Source organism: Astatotilapia calliptera, chromosome 20, assembly GCF_900246225.1.
Source record: "Astatotilapia calliptera chromosome 20, fAstCal1.2, whole genome shotgun sequence".
NCBI lineage: Eukaryota > Metazoa > Chordata > Actinopteri > Cichliformes > Cichlidae > Astatotilapia > Astatotilapia calliptera.
The window spans coordinates 29,295,980-29,317,444 of record NC_039321.1 but is presented as its reverse complement, the minus strand read 5'-3'; the positions used below and the strand labels follow the sequence as shown (position 1 = coordinate 29,317,444).

The 21,465-nt window shown below is 44.7% G+C and overlaps 1 protein-coding gene across 4 annotated transcripts in view; it reads right to left on the bottom strand.

Annotated features, from left to right (window-relative positions):
* The window catches only part of rarga (retinoic acid receptor gamma a), a 50,944-nt gene that overhangs the window by 9,928 nt on the left and 19,551 nt on the right, over window positions 1-21,465 (bottom strand). For 3 of the 4 annotated variants that reach the window (XM_026153230.1, XM_026153231.1, XM_026153232.1), the window contains one exon: window positions 15,573-15,939. In XM_026153230.1, the coding sequence (XP_026009015.1) occupies window positions 15,573-15,741 (169 nt within the window). In that variant the 5' untranslated portion in view covers window positions 15,742-15,939. Of the gene's footprint in view, window positions 1-5,938; window positions 6,474-15,572; window positions 15,940-21,465 lie in introns of those variants that run through there. The other variant, XM_026153233.1, reaches the window with a different exon arrangement.

Genomic DNA, 21,465 nt, shown 5'->3' with positions numbered 1-21,465 from the left:
TGTTCTTACCGTGAGGCAGAAGTTTATAAATCCAGGCGTGATAACAGGCTACTGCAAGTACCCATTCACTCACAGGTCAAGCTATGGTGGAGACATGGACATATTATCTGCTCCTGTGTAGCCACTGAAGAGCATGTGCTGCTTTTTTGTGCTTAAGAGTGTCTCTCACGTGTCTAGGTGAGAATGCACTTCTTGTGTCAGATTTAGAGCAAAACGTTGACTCTAGGGGCCCAGAGAAACAGTAAGTGTGTTAACATTACTTTAGTAACCTGGTAGTAGTTCTTTTTCTGGAGTAACCTGATTTTGAATGAAACCTTATTTTGCAGACTCTAGTTTACACTTAAATGGATTAACAGGATTAACAGGGATATTACAAGTGTGCGTGCCAAAGAGGGAACGGGGAACAGGAAACGCAGCACTGGAAAGGCAATACAGTGGGATGAAAGAAAAGATGAATGCTGAAACTGTTCTTTTATCCAAAGTATAAATATCCTAAATCTGCCTAAAAACAAAGCTACAATGAATAAGTCAGAGCAGCTAACAGGCAGATTATTCCTAATACTGAGAGACAAGAGGAGAAACTGTATAGTGTGACGGTATCAGTTAAAAAACACAACAGAGCAGAGAAATCTGATTACTGACCAGCTGTATGTAAAGTTCTGACAATGTGAACACATTCTCCTGTTTCCTGGTTTAACCTGATTTCTTCCAATAACCTGGTTTCATGTGCACTCGTAAACGCACACGCACTCAAACAGACATCTGTTAATTTCTCCACTGGCATTCATCTTCTTTCTGTAAAAAGTCCCAAACTGTCAGCTAGGCTCACAATTACAGGCATGCCAGCTTACACGCACACACACCTGTTCCTCCTTACAGCAAAATACACCCACAAGGAACACAAACAATACAAGCTAATGCAAGTGTACACAAATGAACTCATGCACCATTTCCAGAAGGATGGTCATGTCAGTTGCACATATGCGCACTGGCAGAATTTGACTAATGTCAAAGGGAAAAACAACACCAATTTGCCTCCCTCCCTCCCCTCGGTCCTCCCCTCCTTCCACCCACTCCAGGCCAAGTCCTCATCCATCTCTCTCCACCCCTGAGCCCAGATAATAGCTGTACTACACCAGCCGCTCACCACTCCCTGCCAAACGCTGTCGGCTGCGTAAACACAACCCATTCACACATACACAGGAGGAGGACAGTTGGACTCGTCTGGGTTTCTAGACCCGACTTGGCTATACGAGGGCTCCACTTCTTCTAACGCCGAGCCCGTAGCAACACTCGAGCCAAGCCGTCAGTCAATAACACGCTGGTAACAGAACTGCTCGTTCCACAGCCAGCTCACACACAGCTCTGAGCTTACATGCACACTCTTCTATGCTATAAACAAACATGCTTGTGCAGTGGTACATCACATGCTCACCAGTGAAATAAACTCTTTCAGGTGCATGCACTAATACAGCACACACACGCACGTAAGTATGCATAGTTTGCCAAATGTCCACGCCTTTGTGCAACGGAAAATGTGCCTGGCAGGCAAAGAGCTGTTCTCAGTAAACAGCTACAATAGCAGCAGCCAGACACGGGTGTTAGGGTGGGCAGCCACAATACCTCTGGGACCAGCAAACTATTGTGAAAGAACTCACAAAAGTCCAGATTTTATACTGATCTGGAGCTCACGCAAACTGCTAGCCCAGTTGCCTCATAACAGTCACGTTTATCGTGCTGCGATCCACAAATCGTCAGCTCGTCACGAGTCCACGTAAAATTTCAGAGTACTCGCTCTTGTGAAATACTGTTTAAACACGACGGACAGGAAAACAAAAACAGCCCTTTCAAGGACTGACATTCGGTTGACGAGTTTTATTTACAGCGGTGCGACTGACGCTGCTGAGGGGCTATAAACTGCTGTTAGAGCGGAGCCAGATTCCAGCACAGGCCTGAGGAATCCAGCTTGGCACACTGTCCGTCTCTGCTTTTGACACAGCAGTCTGGGTGCCCAACAGCAGCCAAGTGGACACGTAAACTTGAACATACATTGATCAGAGGAGTCCGCATACAGGCACCACACACACAAGCATAGGTTAACACTCTCTGATTTATGCATAAGTCAAACCACGCACAGGAGGGGGCTCTGTGGAAAAAACTTGAAGCAACTGCTAGGATTGAATCTGTTTATTTATAGACAGCGCTGCCTATTAATGGGCTCAGCTATTACTGCAGGGCTGACAGAGATCTGTGAACAAGGTGGTGTGATACTGCAGCCCAGCAGGTCTGACACCAAAAATGGCTTCACCCTATTAAAATGATTTCCACAGCGTAATATAACATGTAACATAAACTGTTGTAAGGTTAGAATGAACCAACAGGCCTGCGATTTTATTTAATAACCATCTTGGCTCTGATGCTATGTATTATTTATTACAAAACAAGGACTACTGCAGCTGCTTGAGCTACTGTATTATATCACGCAGGACACTGTATTCCTCAACACATTAATAAATAATTTAGAGCCTATTACACTGTAGTGCAGGCCTGACAGTTTAGAGTGCACTTTAAATGAGGTACTTTTTATAATTAAAGCTTGCGATCAAAAACCAAAAACAGACTTTTCTTTGATGCCAGTTTTTTTTTCACATTTCTAGCTTAATGTTTTTTTTTGTTTAAAAAGTTAATTTAGTTGCAGCCTGCTTAACGTTTGTTCGCTCCTTCATATCAATTACAACTCATTGACCCTGGACTGGCTTATTCCTTTAAAGTTGAGCACATTGTTTTGACATTATCTTGAGAAAATCAGCGATATAAACACGTGACGTTAGTGACAATGATTAGAAGTGTAAGTACTCTCCCTCTTTCTCTCCAACACACAAACACACACATCACCCACTAACCAACATACCACCATCTATTTCCAGCCCTGCCCCCTCAGGCATTCTAATCTTTTAATTGAATCTTTTGTAATTATAATGAAATAACTGCAGACTTCTATCAGGGAGAAAATGATCGGGCCAGAATGTGCCAGCGGTCACAGGAAGCTCTTATTTCTCTACCGCTGCTGCCGAGATCTATACCCCCCATTTCAATTAGCCCCTCAATTCACATTTGAACAGCACATTAAGGGAAAACAAAGAAGCGTGTGCGCCCGTGTGTGTGTGTGTGTGTGTGAAGACACACATAGTGACAAATTGCTCAAGCAATCTGTTACTGTCATGTCCAGCTCTTATATATACCGTTTGTTAGACTTACAATCCAAAGTGTGCTCAAAAACATCGAGCTAAGAGTGTACTTTGGTGAGAAAAAACACTTTCCCTTCTTTTGACCCTGGAGAACTGCTAAACGTAATTGCCTCATTCTTCTAAGCAAATGAACATTGACAGAGAGGGGATTTGTCGGCATAGGCTGTCTCAAATGGCTTCCCTGGCAGTTGACTAATTCAGTTCTCATTGACGTACGACTAAATCAGTGTCCATTATCCTTATGTGTAGGCCAGCTCAGATGTAGTACCAGCTCTGTGGCATAAGGCACTTAAGAGCATTACACAAGCCAAGCTGGTTGAAAGAGTCTCCTTTTCAGCAAGCTGACGAGCTTACCACACATGCAGTAGATCTGACATTGGCCAGGCTGTAGCCTCTGCCTAACCTCTGACATTAAGGTCTCCCACTCCTGAACAAAAAAACAAGAAAACTGACCACACACTTTTAAGTCCTCTGATTGTCCCTGGCTAATGGCCAACAGCAGAGACACTTATCACCGCTGAAGATTTACTGCAAAGAGAGGAGGTTATACTCATTTTGTGAAAGATTTAGGGCAGACAAACATTTTCTCTGCACATTCTCCACACAGGTTATCAGAGAAAAACTGTTTTTGCATTTCTGCTAAACCTTGTTTTTTTTTTAATCCTCACATTGTAGAGAGCATTGCTAAAGAGTTGAATTCTTTTTACAAATGGAAAAAAAAAAAACCTGTGTGACAACAGTATATTATTGTATTAATCCAGGGCCAGGTGACTTGCTTTACAAACACAGTGGCTATTTTGGTGTGCAGTGTGCGTGCTTGTGTGACTGTGGCATTAAGAGCCAGACAGGTCCCTCTGTTGTGCAGCTGGGCTGGCTTAATGAGATATCAGACTCAAACATCAATTCATCAGCTTCATTGATGAGGACAATGGGAGGCAACTGCTTCAGTAAAGAGGGGCATTATGGCTCCTTGTGCAGGGATAGGACAGCTTTGTTTACAAAGGTTATTGGGCACACTGGGTTTGAAACAGTACACCACACCAGCCACTTTGCTCTGCTCTGCTAACTTAGATCTCTCACCCTCAGGGCAGCGTCCCTGGACTTTTTTTTTCCCCTTTCCTTTTTTTAACTTTGATTGTGTGGAACAAAGACCTGAAAGAAAAATATACTTCAGGAATCTGAGGCCTAATTTTTAAATGTGTGCATGTGTGTGAATGGGTTAAAAGGAAAGGACCATAGAGGCCTGATTGATTAAATAAACAAATCTCATCTTGTTATCATCAGGGCTCCCCTAGCTAAGCAGAGCAGGCTGGCGTGGCTGGAGTCCCCTCTGGCCTCAGCCTCCACTGACAGGGCATCTGTCTTCATTAAAGCTCAGCCAGTGTGCATGACGGCCACTGAAATGCTGGTGTCTTCACGATTAATGAAGACAGATGACTCCCCCCCCCCCCCCAAGGAAGTAAAAAGGCACAAAAAAGAAGGGAGGACGAACAAACGGAAGAGCATGAAAAAAAATTGAAAACACTTTCAAGCAGCTCTGAAAAATCGAGAGCAAAGTTAAGCTGCTTATCTGATCGCTCCGGCTCCTCTTATATTCTTGATTGTTTTTCCACTGTCATATCTGGCTTGGCTCCCTCCACACTTCTCCCACCATACCATGCATACACACCCCACACCCCCACTCCTTTCCACTCTCACACACTCTCTCACAGCAGTAGCAGCCCCCTGGAAGTAGATGAAAATGGACCCCAGTTGTTGTTAGAGTCAGAGCCTTGTCTGAAGTCAGCGGCAGAAGAAGGGAGGGGGGGGGGGGGGGGGGGGGGGAATGAAGTGGATAGATGCAACGAGCAAAAGAGAGAAGAGAACGTTGGCCAGAATATATCTCTGCTTTCTTGAGATTTGTATGTATTATTATTTATTCATACATTTATCTGCTAAATAATTAATCCGCTTACTAATTCATGGCTGTTTGGCTCTGGAGGAATATCATTATCCATCTAGTATCCAGCAGCATAAACAAACCTCTGACCTATGAAGACTGCAGCAGGCCCAGCAAAACTTATTATTAACTAACTGTATTATTAAAAACAGGCAACATTTGTCATTAACTTTTCATGTGAAATTCATCAGACACCTCACTTCTAGTGTTAAACTCATGCTGTGAATAGACAATAAACCAGATAGAGTACATCTGACACGTCACTGTCATCTCTTCCTGTCACTCACCAAAACCTTTTCCTTTTCTAGTATGCAGCACCTGGCAAGGTCAAACCCCAGGTGGCAAACATTGTTACTGAAACTTGACTCTGTGGGCTCAAACTCACAAACTCACCACACAGACGAATACACACAAGCACATTTTTTAAAAACCCAACACACAGTGCATATAATATCATAGCAGAGAATTTTTTTCAGATGGCTGAGCAGCTCAAACTGGCTGTGGGCTAGGAGAGGAGAGGAGAGGAGAGGAGAGGAGAGGAGGAGAGGAGAGGAGGAGAGGAGAGGATTGTCTCTGTCTTTTCCTGTGTTGCTCTGTAGCCCCTGACAGCAGCCCCCTTGGCCGAGCCCTGAGGGGTAAACAAGCCAGCAATGAGAAAATGAAGGAAGGAGTGACCGAAAGAAAAGGAGAGTGAGAAGAGAGGGGGAAACATGATTGTGTCATAGAAGAATCCAAACAGGATGCCACTTACATTGAACACTGGCAGTGCTCGTCCAAGCAAAGGGGTCCAACCCGGCAAAAAAGGGGTTCGCTTTCCGCAGCATGCATGCACCACGGCTGGTGACATCATAGAGCTGACGGGGGCCCATTCCCAGAGCCTCCATACAGTCGAACATGGTACCCCCCACCCTCGGCAAAAATCAGTGAGAGCCCTCAGTCCTGCCTGTGTCCTACCCTGCTTCCACTGCTCACGTCACTCACTGAAGCAGTGACAAGAGCTCACAGCAGCAACAGCTATCTAGATTCACTACCTTCCTCTCCCTCCCTTCACTTATCTCGCGCTGTCACTCTCTCTCTGCTGTCTTTTCCTTCCGATGCTGGAGTTTTCCTTTTTCCCTCTCAGCTGGAATGCAGATATGGTTCCTGACTGGCTGAGCTGAGCGTGACTCTGACTCTCTCCTCTCCCCCCTGCCCCTGGGTGAGCTGCTCCCAGTCTGCTGTAACAGACCTAAATAACAGCCTCTCGCAGCTCTCGCTGAGCCCCAGACACGGCGGAGTGAACCAACTGCTTTGGCATGACGCTGCAAGAGGGGGTGGAGAGAAAGACAGAGAATGCCAGAGAGGGAGGGACAGAGAGAGAGGAACCCAGGAGGAGGGGAGGTGTAAGGGGCCGTCCAGCAGAGTCTGCACTGGAGTAAGAACTGATCTGGCTGGAGCACAAAACTTTATTCCCCATTCTTCTTGTGCTTTTTTTTGTTTGTTTGTTTGTTTTTTTGAACACACGATTTTTTGTTTTTCATATTTCAGCCCTAAATGCAAACAGTGCCCCCACCTACCCCAACCCCACCGTCTTCCATTCAGATCTGGTCCCTGTCTCTGGCTTTCTTTACATTGCACCTCCCCCAGTTCCCTGCAGTAAATAAGACCCCCTTTCCCCCTCCCTCCCTTCACTGAGCCCCCGTCTCTAATCATAACCATATTAAAGTCCAGCCACTGGCCCGGGCGTGTATGTGTGTGTCAAAAAGAGAGCCAGAGAGAGAAAGAGAAAGAACATTGTGCTGTGGCTGAACCCAGAAACCAGATGCCAGGGTAAATCCCTCCCTCTCCTCTGTCTGTTTGAGGGAACAGAGGATGGGCAGTTCTTTCTGTCGCTCCCTCTGGAAGTGCTTTAACAGTGATGAATGAGGGCTGCCTTGCTCAATCCCCGCAGTGCATTTACACAGACAAATATCTCCAATATACAAACACACCATGTGCTGGACACACTTCTCACAGGTTTACTTGACCTTGCTTGTGATTTATATCTCGACGTAGAAATAGCAAAAGACGTCCAAGGAAGCAGCGTCGATCAGGTTGTTCAAGCAATGATTTTAATGCAGTAAAAAAGCCTCGTGGCAGCTGAATATTTTAGTGGTTGTGGATTCACAGTTAAAACGTATACCCTACACATTTAACCTTCATTATAACAATGGTTTTTCTGTGCACTGATTAAAAAAAAACAATTCAGCTTAAAAAATTGCAGTGCCCTGAGAGTGGCAGTGAATCAAAGGAAATCAATGGGCAGTGTGAGGTCAATGAAAAAGCCTGACACTGGTCCTAACTGTTGCTCAGCAGAGGGATGGACTCTGGCTGGGCTAAAGCAAACAGCGTGATACAATGGGAGATATATGATAATAGAATAGCTTCAGTCTGTGAGCTCCTCACATTCATCTCCCCCTGTCAAAGCAGTACAAGTGGTACAGCCCAGCAGGCAAAAAAGACACCATTTCCTGTCAATCTGTGCTGCTGGCTACGCTCTCCATAAACACACAGCGTCCTCCCTCCTCCCTCCTCCTCCTCTGTCTAACACTTCACTCTTTTTCCTGTCTCATGAAAGAAACCATGCTTTCACATTTCTGGCTATTTTGAATGATTTTCATTACTATGTTTATTGGTTTAAAAGCTATTCCTCCAATGGAGACGTCAGGTTTATTTTCTTAAGCTGGCACACACGCACACACACAGACACACACACACACAGACCTGTGAGTTGAGATTCACACACTCAATCTCGCAAACTGACGCACGTTTAATAGCTCTTTTTATTTCATCAAATAGTAAACAACATCAGTAGTTTTTATGTGCTTCTTCATACAGCTGTCAGGTCATACAGTGAAAGCTGTATGATGGCAAGAATACAACACGGGGACAACAAACTGGCATCTATCAGAGATGCCAACGCTTAGCTGAAGTTTGTTGTTAAAAAAAGGGGGGGGGGGGGGGGGGCACTTTTCTTCTCTCTAGCTTTCCACCCATTTTCACAATAATTCAAAAAATGTCTTGGTCTGGATACATTTCAGATTAAATCATCACAGCCTAGAGTCACATTTTTATGATCCACAAGCATTCTTCTCACACTCGTCTTTCGTCTCCTTCCTGTTTTCTTTTCCTCGCTGCTAGTTTCATACAGCATCCTGGAAACTAAGAACTGGCTAATCCCCCGGTGCTCAAATGTTCTATGTAACATCAGCGCGGTTTGCCAGGGCTGCTCTGTGGGCTGACAAGCTGCAAAAAAATCTATTTCAAATATCATGTGTTCACACTCTTTTGTTTTTAGAGATTTACGAACCCTATCCGGTTCCACTGGTTCTGACATTTCTTTTTACTGTGTTTGAGACTATAATTCAGACCACCAACTCCAGGTTCTCCAGTTATTGGCAAACTACACTGTGAGCTGTGAGCCTTCCAGGGCTTCAGAGGGTTTGCCGAGTGAGTTTAGACATCTAATCTACACATACTCCATACTGCTGCTGACCCAGGCTGGTCCCTGCCTCCCCTTCTCTCCCCTCCCTCCTTCCCTTCCTTCCCCAGCCAGAGAGGCTGAACTCTGGAAGAAACCCCCACTGGGCCACTAACTTTCCCCCAAACTTATCCTGCCCTCCCTTCTTCTCTCCCTCACTCACTGGCTCACAAGTCTCTCCATCTCTCTCCATAATACCCCCCCCCCACCCCATTTCTCCAAATACTCTCCCCATTTCATCAAGTTCCCTATGGCCACTTTTTCCTGACTGCGTGATTTGTTTTAGTTGACAAAGTTTCTGCTTTTGTTTCAGGTTTTGGAAATGGTTCATTTTCAGTGGCTGCCAACTCACTGGCCACTCCATGTTGACGTCTGCTTTCAATCATGTTTCATTTAAGCGATTAGAACAAATCTGAGCACACGTTTAAAATGTTGAAATAGGTTTTGTTTTTTTAATTACGATTTTATGTGCGTGTCTCACGATTTTATCCAGTCAGCTGGATCTGGTCTGCTTACTGCTCCACGTGTGCTGGAACCCAGTCAGGCTTTACTGCTGTCTGACACTCTGATGCCAATTACAGATAAGACGTATACAACACATTGTTGCCACTTCCTCTGTATACAGTCATTCAGGTTCTAGCCAAGCAGTCAACAACGCAATCGTGTGTGAGGTAATAAAGACAGAGGCCTTTGCACTAAACACAACAGAGTCATTTTGAAAGGAATGTAAAGCTTTTCCATTTCTGATGTGGGCATGTGTGCAGCGTGCGGACATGCTGAAACAGATTGCTGGTGATGATAGAGACACTGAACACCAGCCCAGGAAGCCTTCCCACCACAGCCAGATTCAGGTTACGCAGAACACGCACACTTAAAAGTGCACACATCCCATTAAGGGTTGTTCAGTAAGCAGAGCAGAGCTTCTTTTTTAAACTAAAAAAGTAACATCAGGCAAAAAAGAAGAGCAATCCTTGTGTTGTTGTCCATTTCATCCATCAATTGCTCCACCAGTCAAAGATCTGACACATGCTAAGGTCTTACACTCGTGGCCATCTTTCTTTTTCACATTTTCTCCCTCCTTCTTTCTCTCGCTCTTTCTGCACTGTCATGATGTTCTGCTACCCATGTTTTCTTGTGAGAAAAAGTGAGATTCGGCCAAAAATGCAAACCCCCGTCTTGTTTTCATGGGCACGTCCTGGACCTGTGTGCCCTCCCACGTCTTCAGAGAAGCCAGCCTTCCTCTCTCGCCATTGCGCAATTTTCATCCTGCACGTGCCCACAAAGACTGTCTGAAAACAGCACCCTCCCACTTTTGATAGTAGCATGTTTATCTTCATCTGTCATCATGTCAGAGCTGTAGTACACTTTGTGGTCCCTCTGTTATCGGCAACCTTTGCTGGCTTTTCAGATGCACACACACACATTTAAGTCCTGCAAAGTTGCAGAAAGTTTCCAGCACTTAGGGCAATCTGGCTCCCACTTGCAGTGTGGGATAATGAGAGGAAATCCAAGGTAAAGGCAGAGGAGAAAAGAGGGAACCGAGCGAGAGAACTCTGAAGTGCATAAGCCAGCGGGGTTTAGGTGGATATCATCATGGAGCAGCAGATATTCTACTTACTATCATTTTTTACGGTGTTGTTGCAGACCTATGCTCCACCAGGAGTCTACAGGAAAACTGATCGTTTTTTACACAAAAAAATCAGCACTACAGAATCAGGGCTAGCGTTAGTGAAAAAATAATAAGTGCAACTGATTGCCAAAAAGGAGTGGAGCACCTGTCATTTGAGGCCTGTGATCGCCTAGGGAGATAAAAGCAGGGATGTCACACAATGCAGAGTTGTTTATTACAGCCAATAGACTCCAGTCTCACTGACAGATGAAGGACAAAGCCAAACAGCGCTGCACATGCTGTCATCACACACAAGTATAGTCCAAAATGGTCCAGTGCTTGCATTGCTAATTTGCTATGAAGATCATGGTCACAGGAGCAGAGATGCCAGCGAGCAAACAGCTATATGAGAGCTTTTTTTGTTTAGGTGTTGACACTCACGGCATTTAGTACCAGAGTCAGAAAGAAGAAGAGCTAATAATGACTTAGTGTGATGATCAAGCACAAGAAAAATTATTTTTGTTATTATTAGTAGTAGTAGCAGAAATTTAACATTATTAGTTTTTCCTTTCCACTGTTGCAAAGTACTTACTCGTCATCTGATTGTTCCGATTTTCACTCTATTACTGTCGAGGTTTTACCAAACAATATAAAGTACATCTTTCACAATTCAGAAGCTGCAGCCAAACTAAGATTATTGTCTTTGGCAAATGAGTGTAGTTCAGTATATCCATCCACCTGCTCACTTTCAATGACCTAAATGATCTGGTATTTGTTTCTTGCATGGTTTTCATTTGGTGTTTGAAGAAACACAATTTATGGGAATTTGTCTGGATCCACTCAAAGGAAAGATCACGGCAAATGAATACAAACTTGAGTTTGTATCCACGAAGAAACATTTCAATGCCGATGAGAATGGATTCTTCCAGAGCGACAATGGTCAAGCAGAGGGGGTGGGAGTGGGGAGCCACAGAAAGGCTTCATGTGGATGAAAATGATGTGAATCATATGCTGTAGTCTTCAACCCAATATAACATCTAACTTGTGACCAAGCTGATAAAACACCACAATCAAATCATGTGTGTATGTTTAAGAGAGAATGTTTTTTTAGAAGAAAGGTTAGTCATCCTTCCTGTAGAATACAAGCAAAAGCATTATAGTGATATGTTGTGACCTAAGCTGTTGAGCCTTACTAATGAGGAAATTTTGTGTTGTGTTTTTCCCTTTAAACCGACACCCAACATAGCAAAAAATGTAATGTCAATTATTTATAGCTGTTCAAACAATGAGAAACACAGATGAGCGTTTGGTTTTCCTGTGTGTGTAGGGAAATATGTACCTACAAGGAAGTATTGGGTTGCGGGGCTGCAATCATCATTTTCATATCCATACATAGATCACTTCATCTTTTTCTCTGCCCCTTGCTTTCATCAGATATGTAGTATGCCCACATTAGCATACACATGTGCACAGAGGCAAATCCTACTAATCCTACTCTACACCACCAAGGCTAGGCTTAAACCCAGCACTTCAACCTTATGAAAATAAATGGAGATTCAATGTGCCGTTTGTGCTCTGCTTCACCTCCAGTGGAGAAAGCTTCACTCTGCTAGCTGACATCGTTCCCTTGTCCCTCGCCTCCATTTAAAGGTTTGCTTTGACGTTCCCTGCCGTACCACATTTCCCACCAAAATGGCTCCTTTACGCAACTCCCTTAGCTCCCTAAGCCAACATGACCTCCTTATGTTGTTTCTGTGTGTGTGTGTGTGTGTGTGTGTGTGTGTGTGTGTGTGTGTGTGTGTGTGTGTGTGTGTGTAAGTATGCAAAGAGTGTTTTTAATTATGTCACTCTGCGTGTTTTTTTTTTTTGTTTTTTTTGTTTTGCTGGAACATTTTGGCCTTTTTCACAATCTGCCGAACTAGATGTTTTGTGTTGAACTGCATATGTGTGTGTGTGTGTGTGTGTGTGTGTGTGTGTGTGTGTGTGTGTGTGTGCAACCGCAGATCCACAGACACTTTAAATGAACTGCTATTGCCCTTCTCTCCACCAGAGGCACAAAAGAGCAAAGTGAGCCAGCTTTTACACAGGTTTCAACACGCTATTCATTCCATTCTATTATTACAGTGCTTTTGATTTCATCCCACTGTGATGCAGCTCACAGCTGGGCCTCTCATGGGTTTTCTGTATTCATCACTCAGCATAACCCTACAAATTATGGTATGAATGGAAAGTTTGAGCCCAGCAGAGGACTTTAGATTTTTCGGCCAGGCCATGTGGGCTGAAGGAAATGACCTACTAGCTTTTCAAAACATCCCCACGGCTGAGTCTGAGGCCAGCGCTCTGGCCCTGATTGGTGAAAGCTTAGCGAGGTGTTTCAGGGCTCAGTGACGATGTTATCACAAAATAAGAGGCCTTAATGGGCTTCCAACTGTTTGTTTGAAAGGCTCCCGTAATGACAGGGATCAACTGATAACAGCCTCAGCAACACACTGCAGAGAGCCATCAGACCTTCTCACAGATGAACAAACGCCATTGCACGCTTATTCAGATATCAGCAGCTACAGTGGGAGTCTGCAGCACACCCAGGTTGAAGAGAGGCACTGAGGTTTTCTGGATCTTCCATTTATGCATTAAGCAAAAAGAAAAGCTTACTATGCGGACATGTGCAAACACAGTCGGCCCACCCCTTCCCATCCCTCTTCTGTCTCTTCCCACCTCCTTGCAAAACAGGTATTTCCAAAGAACTCTGGTGCCAAGACAGAGCACCGCCATGGGAGGTGCTCTGGCAGGTCAGCACAGTGTGCACATCTAAACAAAAGGTAGGTGTCACCCAGGGTACCTTTCTTACAACAATTACGCAAAAAACTCTGAAGTTGTGCAAGCATGAAGAGCTACTGACTGCACACACACACACAAAGATACACGGTGAAATTTCCACAGTGCTACTCCCTTTATGTGAAAGGTATTTTCTCAGTCTGGCGTACAGACAAGCCTGACAACAATGAGCAGGACTGTTAAGTCAACTCCTGAAGAAGTAGAAGGAGAAGAAAAAGAGGGCCTGGGGAATGTCCAAACCGAGGCCCTTTGTCTTCCCCACTAACATTTAAGAGAGCGGGGAATGAGACTGCTGTCAGCAAAATGACTTGTAACATTCCTTGTCAAGGGATACACCAATAGGATGTTTTAAAAGCAGATAAAAAAAAACAACAGAGAGTTTTCCACTGAGCTGCCAGCATTTAAACTGAACTAAGATGTATTTTTGTACAGTGAAACGCAGAATTAGTCCAGCAGGCAATTCTTTTAATATTCAACTGACAGGCATTTATTTGACATTCAAGCAATAGCTGCAGCTCGTAATGTAAACATAATGAAATAGTAAATTGTGACAGTAAACACCATTCAACCAGCATGGCTATGTTAATATAGAGACACTTAAAAAAACATGTCAGTCTCGACAAATTGAAGCTAACTGTCACTGTGATCCTGACTTGATCTTTGTCCCCAGCTTTTCTCACACTCTGACCCGAAGCTTAAACCAAATAACTGCAGTCCTTAACCCCTGCGAACGATACTACTGCCAGCGTGGATGTGTCAGTACAAGCAGTCGTGTATGAAGCCCCAGTGCATGTGGTTGCCTGCGTCTGTTTGTGCTTTGATACTTGTTTTTGTTTTAAGTCATGCCAGCATAAAAACCATAAAGAATCCATCTGTCAGCGTGGTGGGATTTCATTCTGCGTCAGGGGTATGTTTCTAGTTTTTAGATGAAAGAACTGCTGTGTGTGTGTGTGTGTGTGTGTGTGTGTGTGTGTGTGTGTGTGTGTGTGTGTGTGTGTGTGTGTGTGTGTGTGTGTGTGTGTGGCTTCATGAGAGAGAACCAGACAGAGAGCAAAAGAAACTGAGAGGGAAGAGTGTCTCCGAGTGCATGTTTGCCTGTGTGTATATATATGTGTGTGTGTGTTTTTGCTGGGTGTGTTCTTGGATTCCACCACACCAGGACATTACCCCCAGGTACTCGCTCTCTCTCTCTCTCTGGTTCTGTGAAAATACCTTGAGGATTAGGTGGGCAGTGGCAGTGAGAAGGAAGAGAGGGGGTGAGGTAGTGATTGACGGCTGAAAGGCTGGAGAGGTGCTCAGGCATGCTGCGGTGGTGGTGGGGGGAGTAGGGGGCTGCACACACAGGCAGGCTCCGCGCTCAGCTGTTGCCACCCACACCCATTATTACTCCTCCACTACCACACACCACCACCACCTGCCGCCCCTTTAACACTGCACCCAGATCAGATTTCAAATAACTTCTGCTTACCTTTACCTCATGGCTTAACCTCAACAAAAGTGCTCATTCTTTTCTCTCGCTCTCTCTTCTGGCATTATTATCATCAGTGAATTATACCGCAGTGGTTCCACACAAGGATCCTCCCTGACCTAGAATCCTGTTGCTGATTAGTGGTTTTGAGACAAGCAGGTGTTTTGAACAACGAGAAATGTACGTCGGCACCGTGCGTTTCATCTTGCTAGTTTTTGCACAACAGAAAAAGACTCTGGATTGCCAACAATCTCCTCTTTGTGCTCTGTTCTCTATACATCATCCCCGTCTCAGCGCTTCAGAATGTAACAGTGCCCCCTATGGTCAAGCATAGAAGTACACAGTTGACAGGGGAACGCTGCTGTGAATCAAGTCCAGTGTCTAGCTCACCTTTCATTTTAATTATACGATCAGTCACCGCTGTCCAAGTCAAATGTTTGAACTGCATTAGTACTCATTTTAACTATTTTGATGCTCAGTACTCATCACTTAATACATAATTCAATGTGTTTTGTCTATAATTACAGACTTGTGCATTATCTGCCTCACAAAAGCTCTGTGAGAGGTCCAGGCACGCACACGCGCACGGATACACGCACGCATCGTGAAGCCAGAGCCAGAGCTTGCGGTCATAACCACACCATCTACAAGCATAAAGCATATAAGGAAACCACAGGAGCAGAGTAATCATTGTACTGATGAAAGTAGACTTTTTCCTCATGGTCTCTTTGGGGGATTTTTTTCTACCACTGGTCCTATATCACAAACAGACGCTAAAGTTTTCCATTTCCACAAAATTACACATAATGTAGTGCAATTTAAATTAAGCCATATTTCCCCTTTTCCAGTAGATGGTGTTTAATGCGACCTGACTAAAAATAAAGTAATGGCCGTATGCATTCTTGGAACTGAGATGGAAAATGAGAGGAAAGGCAAGTCAAGCACAAACACACAGAGTAATGAAAATGACTTACAGAGAGCAGCCATCTCTTTGGGCAGGTCAGCCCCAAATCTCCCAAACAGGCTGCTGTTGGCCAGCAGGTCGAAGGGGGAGTGGCTTCTCATGGAGTTGAAGGGAAAGGGGTACACAGCAGGTGGGAAGCCGGTCATGTGACCCACCTGCTGTTCCCTGTTTGTAGCCATGGCGACGGATCACCCAGGGTCCACAGCAGGCGGCTGGCTGAAGGTAACGGCTCTTTCGACACCTGGAATCCTCCACAAGGCTGAGATGTGTGTCCGTCGAAGAGTCTTAAGACGTGGAGAACGTATGGGCGACAGGGGGCCTCGGAGGTACTGAAGGATAGGTGGACTCCACTTTAGAAGAGTCCTGCTGTCTCTTTTCTGCAGATGAGAGGATAAGAGTAAATAATTTCCTATTAATTTAATTCCACATAAAATATAAGAATAAGTGCTTTTGATTGGCATGAACATGATGATACGATTAGTGTTTTGTTTGATGCTAAGATCTGCTCTAGATTCAACAAACAGGATTCACCTCACATCAACTCTGATTCCATCTGGGTCCGATAATAGTTCATCCACAGTTTTAATGCGAGAAGGATGTGTAAACTTCATACCAACAGGTATGAGCGAATGGGAAGGAAAGAGGAAGTGAGGAAGGATGAGATGGCGAGAACCATAACAGATAGAGAGAAAAAGAATGAGTAGGCTCGGAGAGGGAAAAGCCAGAAAGAAAAGAAAAAAACTGGGACTGGGTGAGGGGAAAAGAAAATAAGAAAGAAGTTTGGAAAAAGTTATAACAGTGAAGAGTGGGAAGGAAGGAGGGAGGAGGAAAAGAGAGGGGGAGAGAGAGAGGGAGCTCTTGTACAGTTTTGAAGAGCTTCCAGACTTCTACAGTGATTCCAGGCTATACCATATGATTTAAATCACCAGAACTCTATTATAAAGAGCTCCTCTGTTCCTGCTGCCAGCCTAGCACAGCAGCCTGCCTCTTTGCCTCTTTCCCCTAGGACCAGGGGCCCAGACACGGGGTCCAGAGCATGAAGAAGGGAGGAGGGGGGGTCGATGAGTAGGGAAAATGAGATCCACTGATTGCTAACTGCTGCTGTCACTTCCAACTATCTTCTCTTGAGGTCAGGCTCCCATCCCACAGAGTCATTTTGGCTGTAGCCTCCTGCAGCCTTCTCGTCACTTTGACACCACACAGTGGGCATAGACAAGTCAGGCTCAAGTGCAGACAAGGCTGCAGTTATGCTCCTCTGTCGACTCTCAATGCAAAAAGGGGGGGTGAAATATAAAAGAGGCCTCCCATTTTCTTTTTCATGTTTTCCTTTTGCTTCCTTAGTGTGATTTCATGAGTGGGTGGTGTGATCAGCTTGTTTTTTATATGTGGCTTTGAAAAAGAGCAGAGCCAAGGAATTTGGAACTGCTGTGGCTTGTGAATCTGGGAGAAAAGACAGGGAAAAAATCCTGGTAATGAATTCGGTATAAACAAAGAAATGGAGGGGTGGGGTGGTGGGGTGGGGGTGGTGGAAAGATCTAAGGCTAAACCAGTGAACTGCTGAACTGAGCGAAAAAGCACAGTGGAACAGTGACAGGGTCTGGGCACATGGGGGCACTAAGAGGTGGCGCCATGCCCGGGAAAAAAGAAGGGAGAGCTTTCCAAGAAGCACACATATGCGCCACACACGCAATCAAGCACTCAAAAACTCCACACATCACATGTGTGAGAGCATCCCCTAACACACGCACACATATGAACGCACACACACCTCTCACCCCGTGCCTTTTTCCAGGGCTCTGGCTCCCTCCCTGCCTCTCTTTCTGGCTCTTTCTCTTTCAACAGAGCCAGTTAATTACACCCTACTGCTGCAGGCAGCTTCAAACCACCACTAATTTAGAGTTCCATTACAGTAAACTGTTCCACATGTGCATCCAGGGCCCAGGCAGGCTCGGGTGGCCACGTTTCAGGAAGGAGCAGCCGCGGATAGGCACCCACCCCCATCCTGCCAACACAGCCATACTGCCATCTTTCTTCTTCTTTCCTTCTTTCTCTCTGTTTTACGTCTTTACTTTTTCCAGTATATTTCTCCTCCAACCTACCTTGGACCCCACCCCACCCCTTCCACTTCTGACCCGCCTACACCTCTTCTACATAATCATATCCTTATACCCAGTCTTATCCTCTGTGCCCCATCCCTCCATCCTTCCACTGCTTATACAACTTGTACCATGACCCTGCGTAGTGATTCCACTGTGCAGCCAAGGCGCAAAAACATTACTGGAGACATCACACGATTTCACACTGGGCCTAATGAGAGAAGAGGTACAGACTGCAAAAACAAGACTGCCAGCAACGCGTAGCCTCATAATGTGCATGTGTGTGCGGGTTATGAGTATGTACTTGGCAAGCGTTCGGGCCATTTGGAGATCTGCTTCAAGAACTCAAACCAGACCAGGCCCCATAGAGGCAGCACAATGTGTCTGCAAGAGCTGGAAGAGAGAGGAGGATAAAAGAAATGGGTGACTGTGTGAGAAAAAGAAGACTGACAGCGGAGTTTACAAATCAGTGCGTGTGAATTATGTATTCTGACAGGAGGAAAGCGTGGCATATTAATTCAGAAATTAAGTTTAAAACGGTCTGAGAGACAGTCCAGAGGCTGAATTCTACCAGAATAAACCACAGCTCCACTCCACATTCAAATATGTGTTGCAAAACAAAGGCATTAAAAAAAGAAAGAAAAAGAACACTTAGAAGGAAAAGAACTGAAGCACAGAGCCTTTTAAAATAGAACCCAGTAACGTTACGCTCCCTAAACACAATAATGAATTAATAAAAGAGTTGGCGCCAGAGTTTTTTAATGAGTCACATCAGCCCAGCAGCTTTTTACAGAGCCATTTATGTTTTATGTTGGGTCCTGTGGTAGGCTCACTTCGCCAGCCCGTCTGGGGCTATAAGGGGATAAGGGGAATTTGGAGTGACCTCATCCCCTGTTAGCCAGGGCCAAATGGGCATGGAGGGCCTCCCCACTTCCCCTGAGCCTGGGGGGCACACAGGAGGCAGCAGGCAGCCAGGCAAGCAAGGAGCACCAGGGCCAGCTATGGGTGGGTTTACGGCTGCTGCTGGGACTTTCCATCATTGCCTAAGAGAGGTGCACTGTAGCAGTTTAAATTTGCTTTGGTTTGTTTCTGTAAATAGTGTCAGAGCTCACTGCAGTCCATCATGTTAGACTAAAGTCATTGGTTACACTTGAGATAATCCAATGATTTTCATGTAGCAAATGAAGTTGGATCAATCAACCTGGCAATATGGAGACAATGCAACAAGATCAGGCATGCGTGCGGAGAAGGAGATTCTCTTGTTTGCTGAGGAGTTTTGCGGAGAAGACGGAGCAAAATGAAAAATCAAGTAAGAGTTAAAAAGAAAGCGAGAGAGAGAGAGAGAGAGAGAGACAACAGTTCCCACAGATTGAATGTCTGTCAGACAAAGGGTATCAAGTCCTCTGTGAGCAAAACAACAATTGTGCCTTAACTGTTGTGACAGAGCCCCTCAGGCAATAAGAACTGCAGTCAAACATAACAAATAAATCACAGCATCTCAGGAAGCTCTGCACCACACTACCAAGCGAGGCAGCTGTTTTTTTAACTCTGCAAAAGAAACCACAGGTGATTACTCGGCATACGCGAGCAGGACTCTGGATGCCATGACTTTCCTGGTTTGTTTACCGGTTGAGGTTCTTATTCCAGTCAGTGAGAACACAGAAGAATATTCAGTTAGAATTTTATATTTGTATGGCTATAAAGGCACTTTTCCCCACTCTTACCACACTGACACAGAGACCTCTCTTTGTTTCATTTCTCCAGAAACTGAGCGAGTTCACAGATTTTTTGTCGAGCTTCATCAACTCAGCAGAGGGTCAAAATATACATGTTTCTGTGAGGTAAAATTAAAAACTGTGGAACTGTGGAACTATCCTGTGCAGAGCAGAAACCCAGCGCCTTTACCAGAAGTTCTGAATTGTACATTCACAGCCTCGAGATAAATGAACTGTGCCATCTATCCTGGCAGGGAAAACATCCTCTCACTCTTTTTCCACTTCTGACTTGCCCACTCCTGTCAGTTTTTTGACAGAAAACTGTGCATGCCTTCCAGGCACTGTCTTTAAACTGCTGACATCACAAAGTGAGTTATGTTCATTAACTCTATAAAGGAAATGATGTGTTGCAAAGAGTTATATTTTAAGTAGTTTGTACACCAAGCTGTTAAAGAATGATTTCAAAGTCCAGGTGTCCAAACTGCACCAACGGACCAGTGTTTCAACATCTCGGAGCTAAAAACACATTTACTGTTATAATCACTGCTTGACATGCCCACATCCAGCCTTCAAAAGCCGTTAATGGATTCAGAGCTGCACAGGCAAATTTAAACGCTCCTACTGAAACAGGTTCATGGGTGATCTTGTTGCAAACGTCAGCAGTACTTTACCTGAGAAAACAATAGCCGTGACGCTTTTATCTGATGCAAAGCTGACAGCTTCCACTCTTTCAACAAGTAGCTGGTTAATGGCTCCAAAATGACAGACGCTCCAAACACAGTTGCATTCCATCACCTGAAACTTGTTTGACATCTGCCTGTTCTTGGCATCACACAAATACCATTTCCTTGAAGCAACAATGCAAAGAAGCACCTCTGTGTAATCGTTTGTCACTTAAAAAAGGGATTGTTTTTTCCTCTTTTTTTGTTAAAGAGCGCCATGACTGTCACTGTCACCTAGTCACTATTTTAAAATAATTTTTCTGCTCTCACTTAATCATAATGTCACATAACGATCTGAGTTGACATGCACTTGTGAGAAGAGCTATGGAAAGAGTGAGAACACACAGTGAGACATAAAATGCTTTGCGACATGATGAAGTCATCCTGACTGCTTGCCGTTTCCATGATGCGCCTCTCTCTGCAGTACACAACACAGAGACTTTTAGCAGTTGGTCAAGCAAAACAGGAAAACATGCAATGATGAGGAAAAGGGCAAGTGGCAGTAAGCAAACATGACAAATATAGAGAGAGGCGGAGAAAAAAAAGGTGAGGGAAGAAACTTTAAAATAGCAGCAGTGTGAAAGTCAAAGTCTGTGCTGCTAATATGTCTGTGTAGGAAGACGTAAAGGAAGAACTGGTAAGGATCCACGGAGGCAACAATGGAGGGGTTTCCCTTCCTAAACACACGCTGAAAACAATCCTCTCTGTGTAGAGCGAAGAGTAATGGATGGGTTTCACCACTGCTGCCTTTAGCCGCAGGACTCAAAGCAGCAGTCAGACACATGCAGGCCCAAACACACACACACACACATAAGCAAGCACAGCATTCAAAAGGCCACACTTTCACACAAGTTCATCTTTTTTTGCCATTGGCACAAGGTCTTTTAACGAGAACTTGGGTGGAGGCTTAGATGTAAATCCTCACATCAGAATGGCACACCTGCAAAAACAGACATAGGAAATGGCGTGCAGATAGCTTCCTGGTTAATTATAGTGCGGCAGCAGAGAGCCCCTCGATTTTCCTAAACCACCTGTCTAACCCCTCCCCACCACTTCGCCTTAATTGCTAAAGAAATTCCAGAAGAAGACAGGTATCAACAACTCCCTGATTTACCACTCAAAGTCATGTCACAAAGAAGGATTGTTAGCAGATTTTGCAATGCAGACGATTTCCTGGCTCAACTGCTGTTTCAGTAATTCCACCAAAACCAAGGATTTATCAACAGCACCTACACACAGAAACACACAAACAAAGAGACGTACACACACAGCTTTGGCATTACTAAACTTTGACGGATTTATAGGAGATAAAGGGGCGATCGTGACTCAAGAGTTGGGAGTTCGCCTTGTAATTGGAAGGTTGCAGGTTC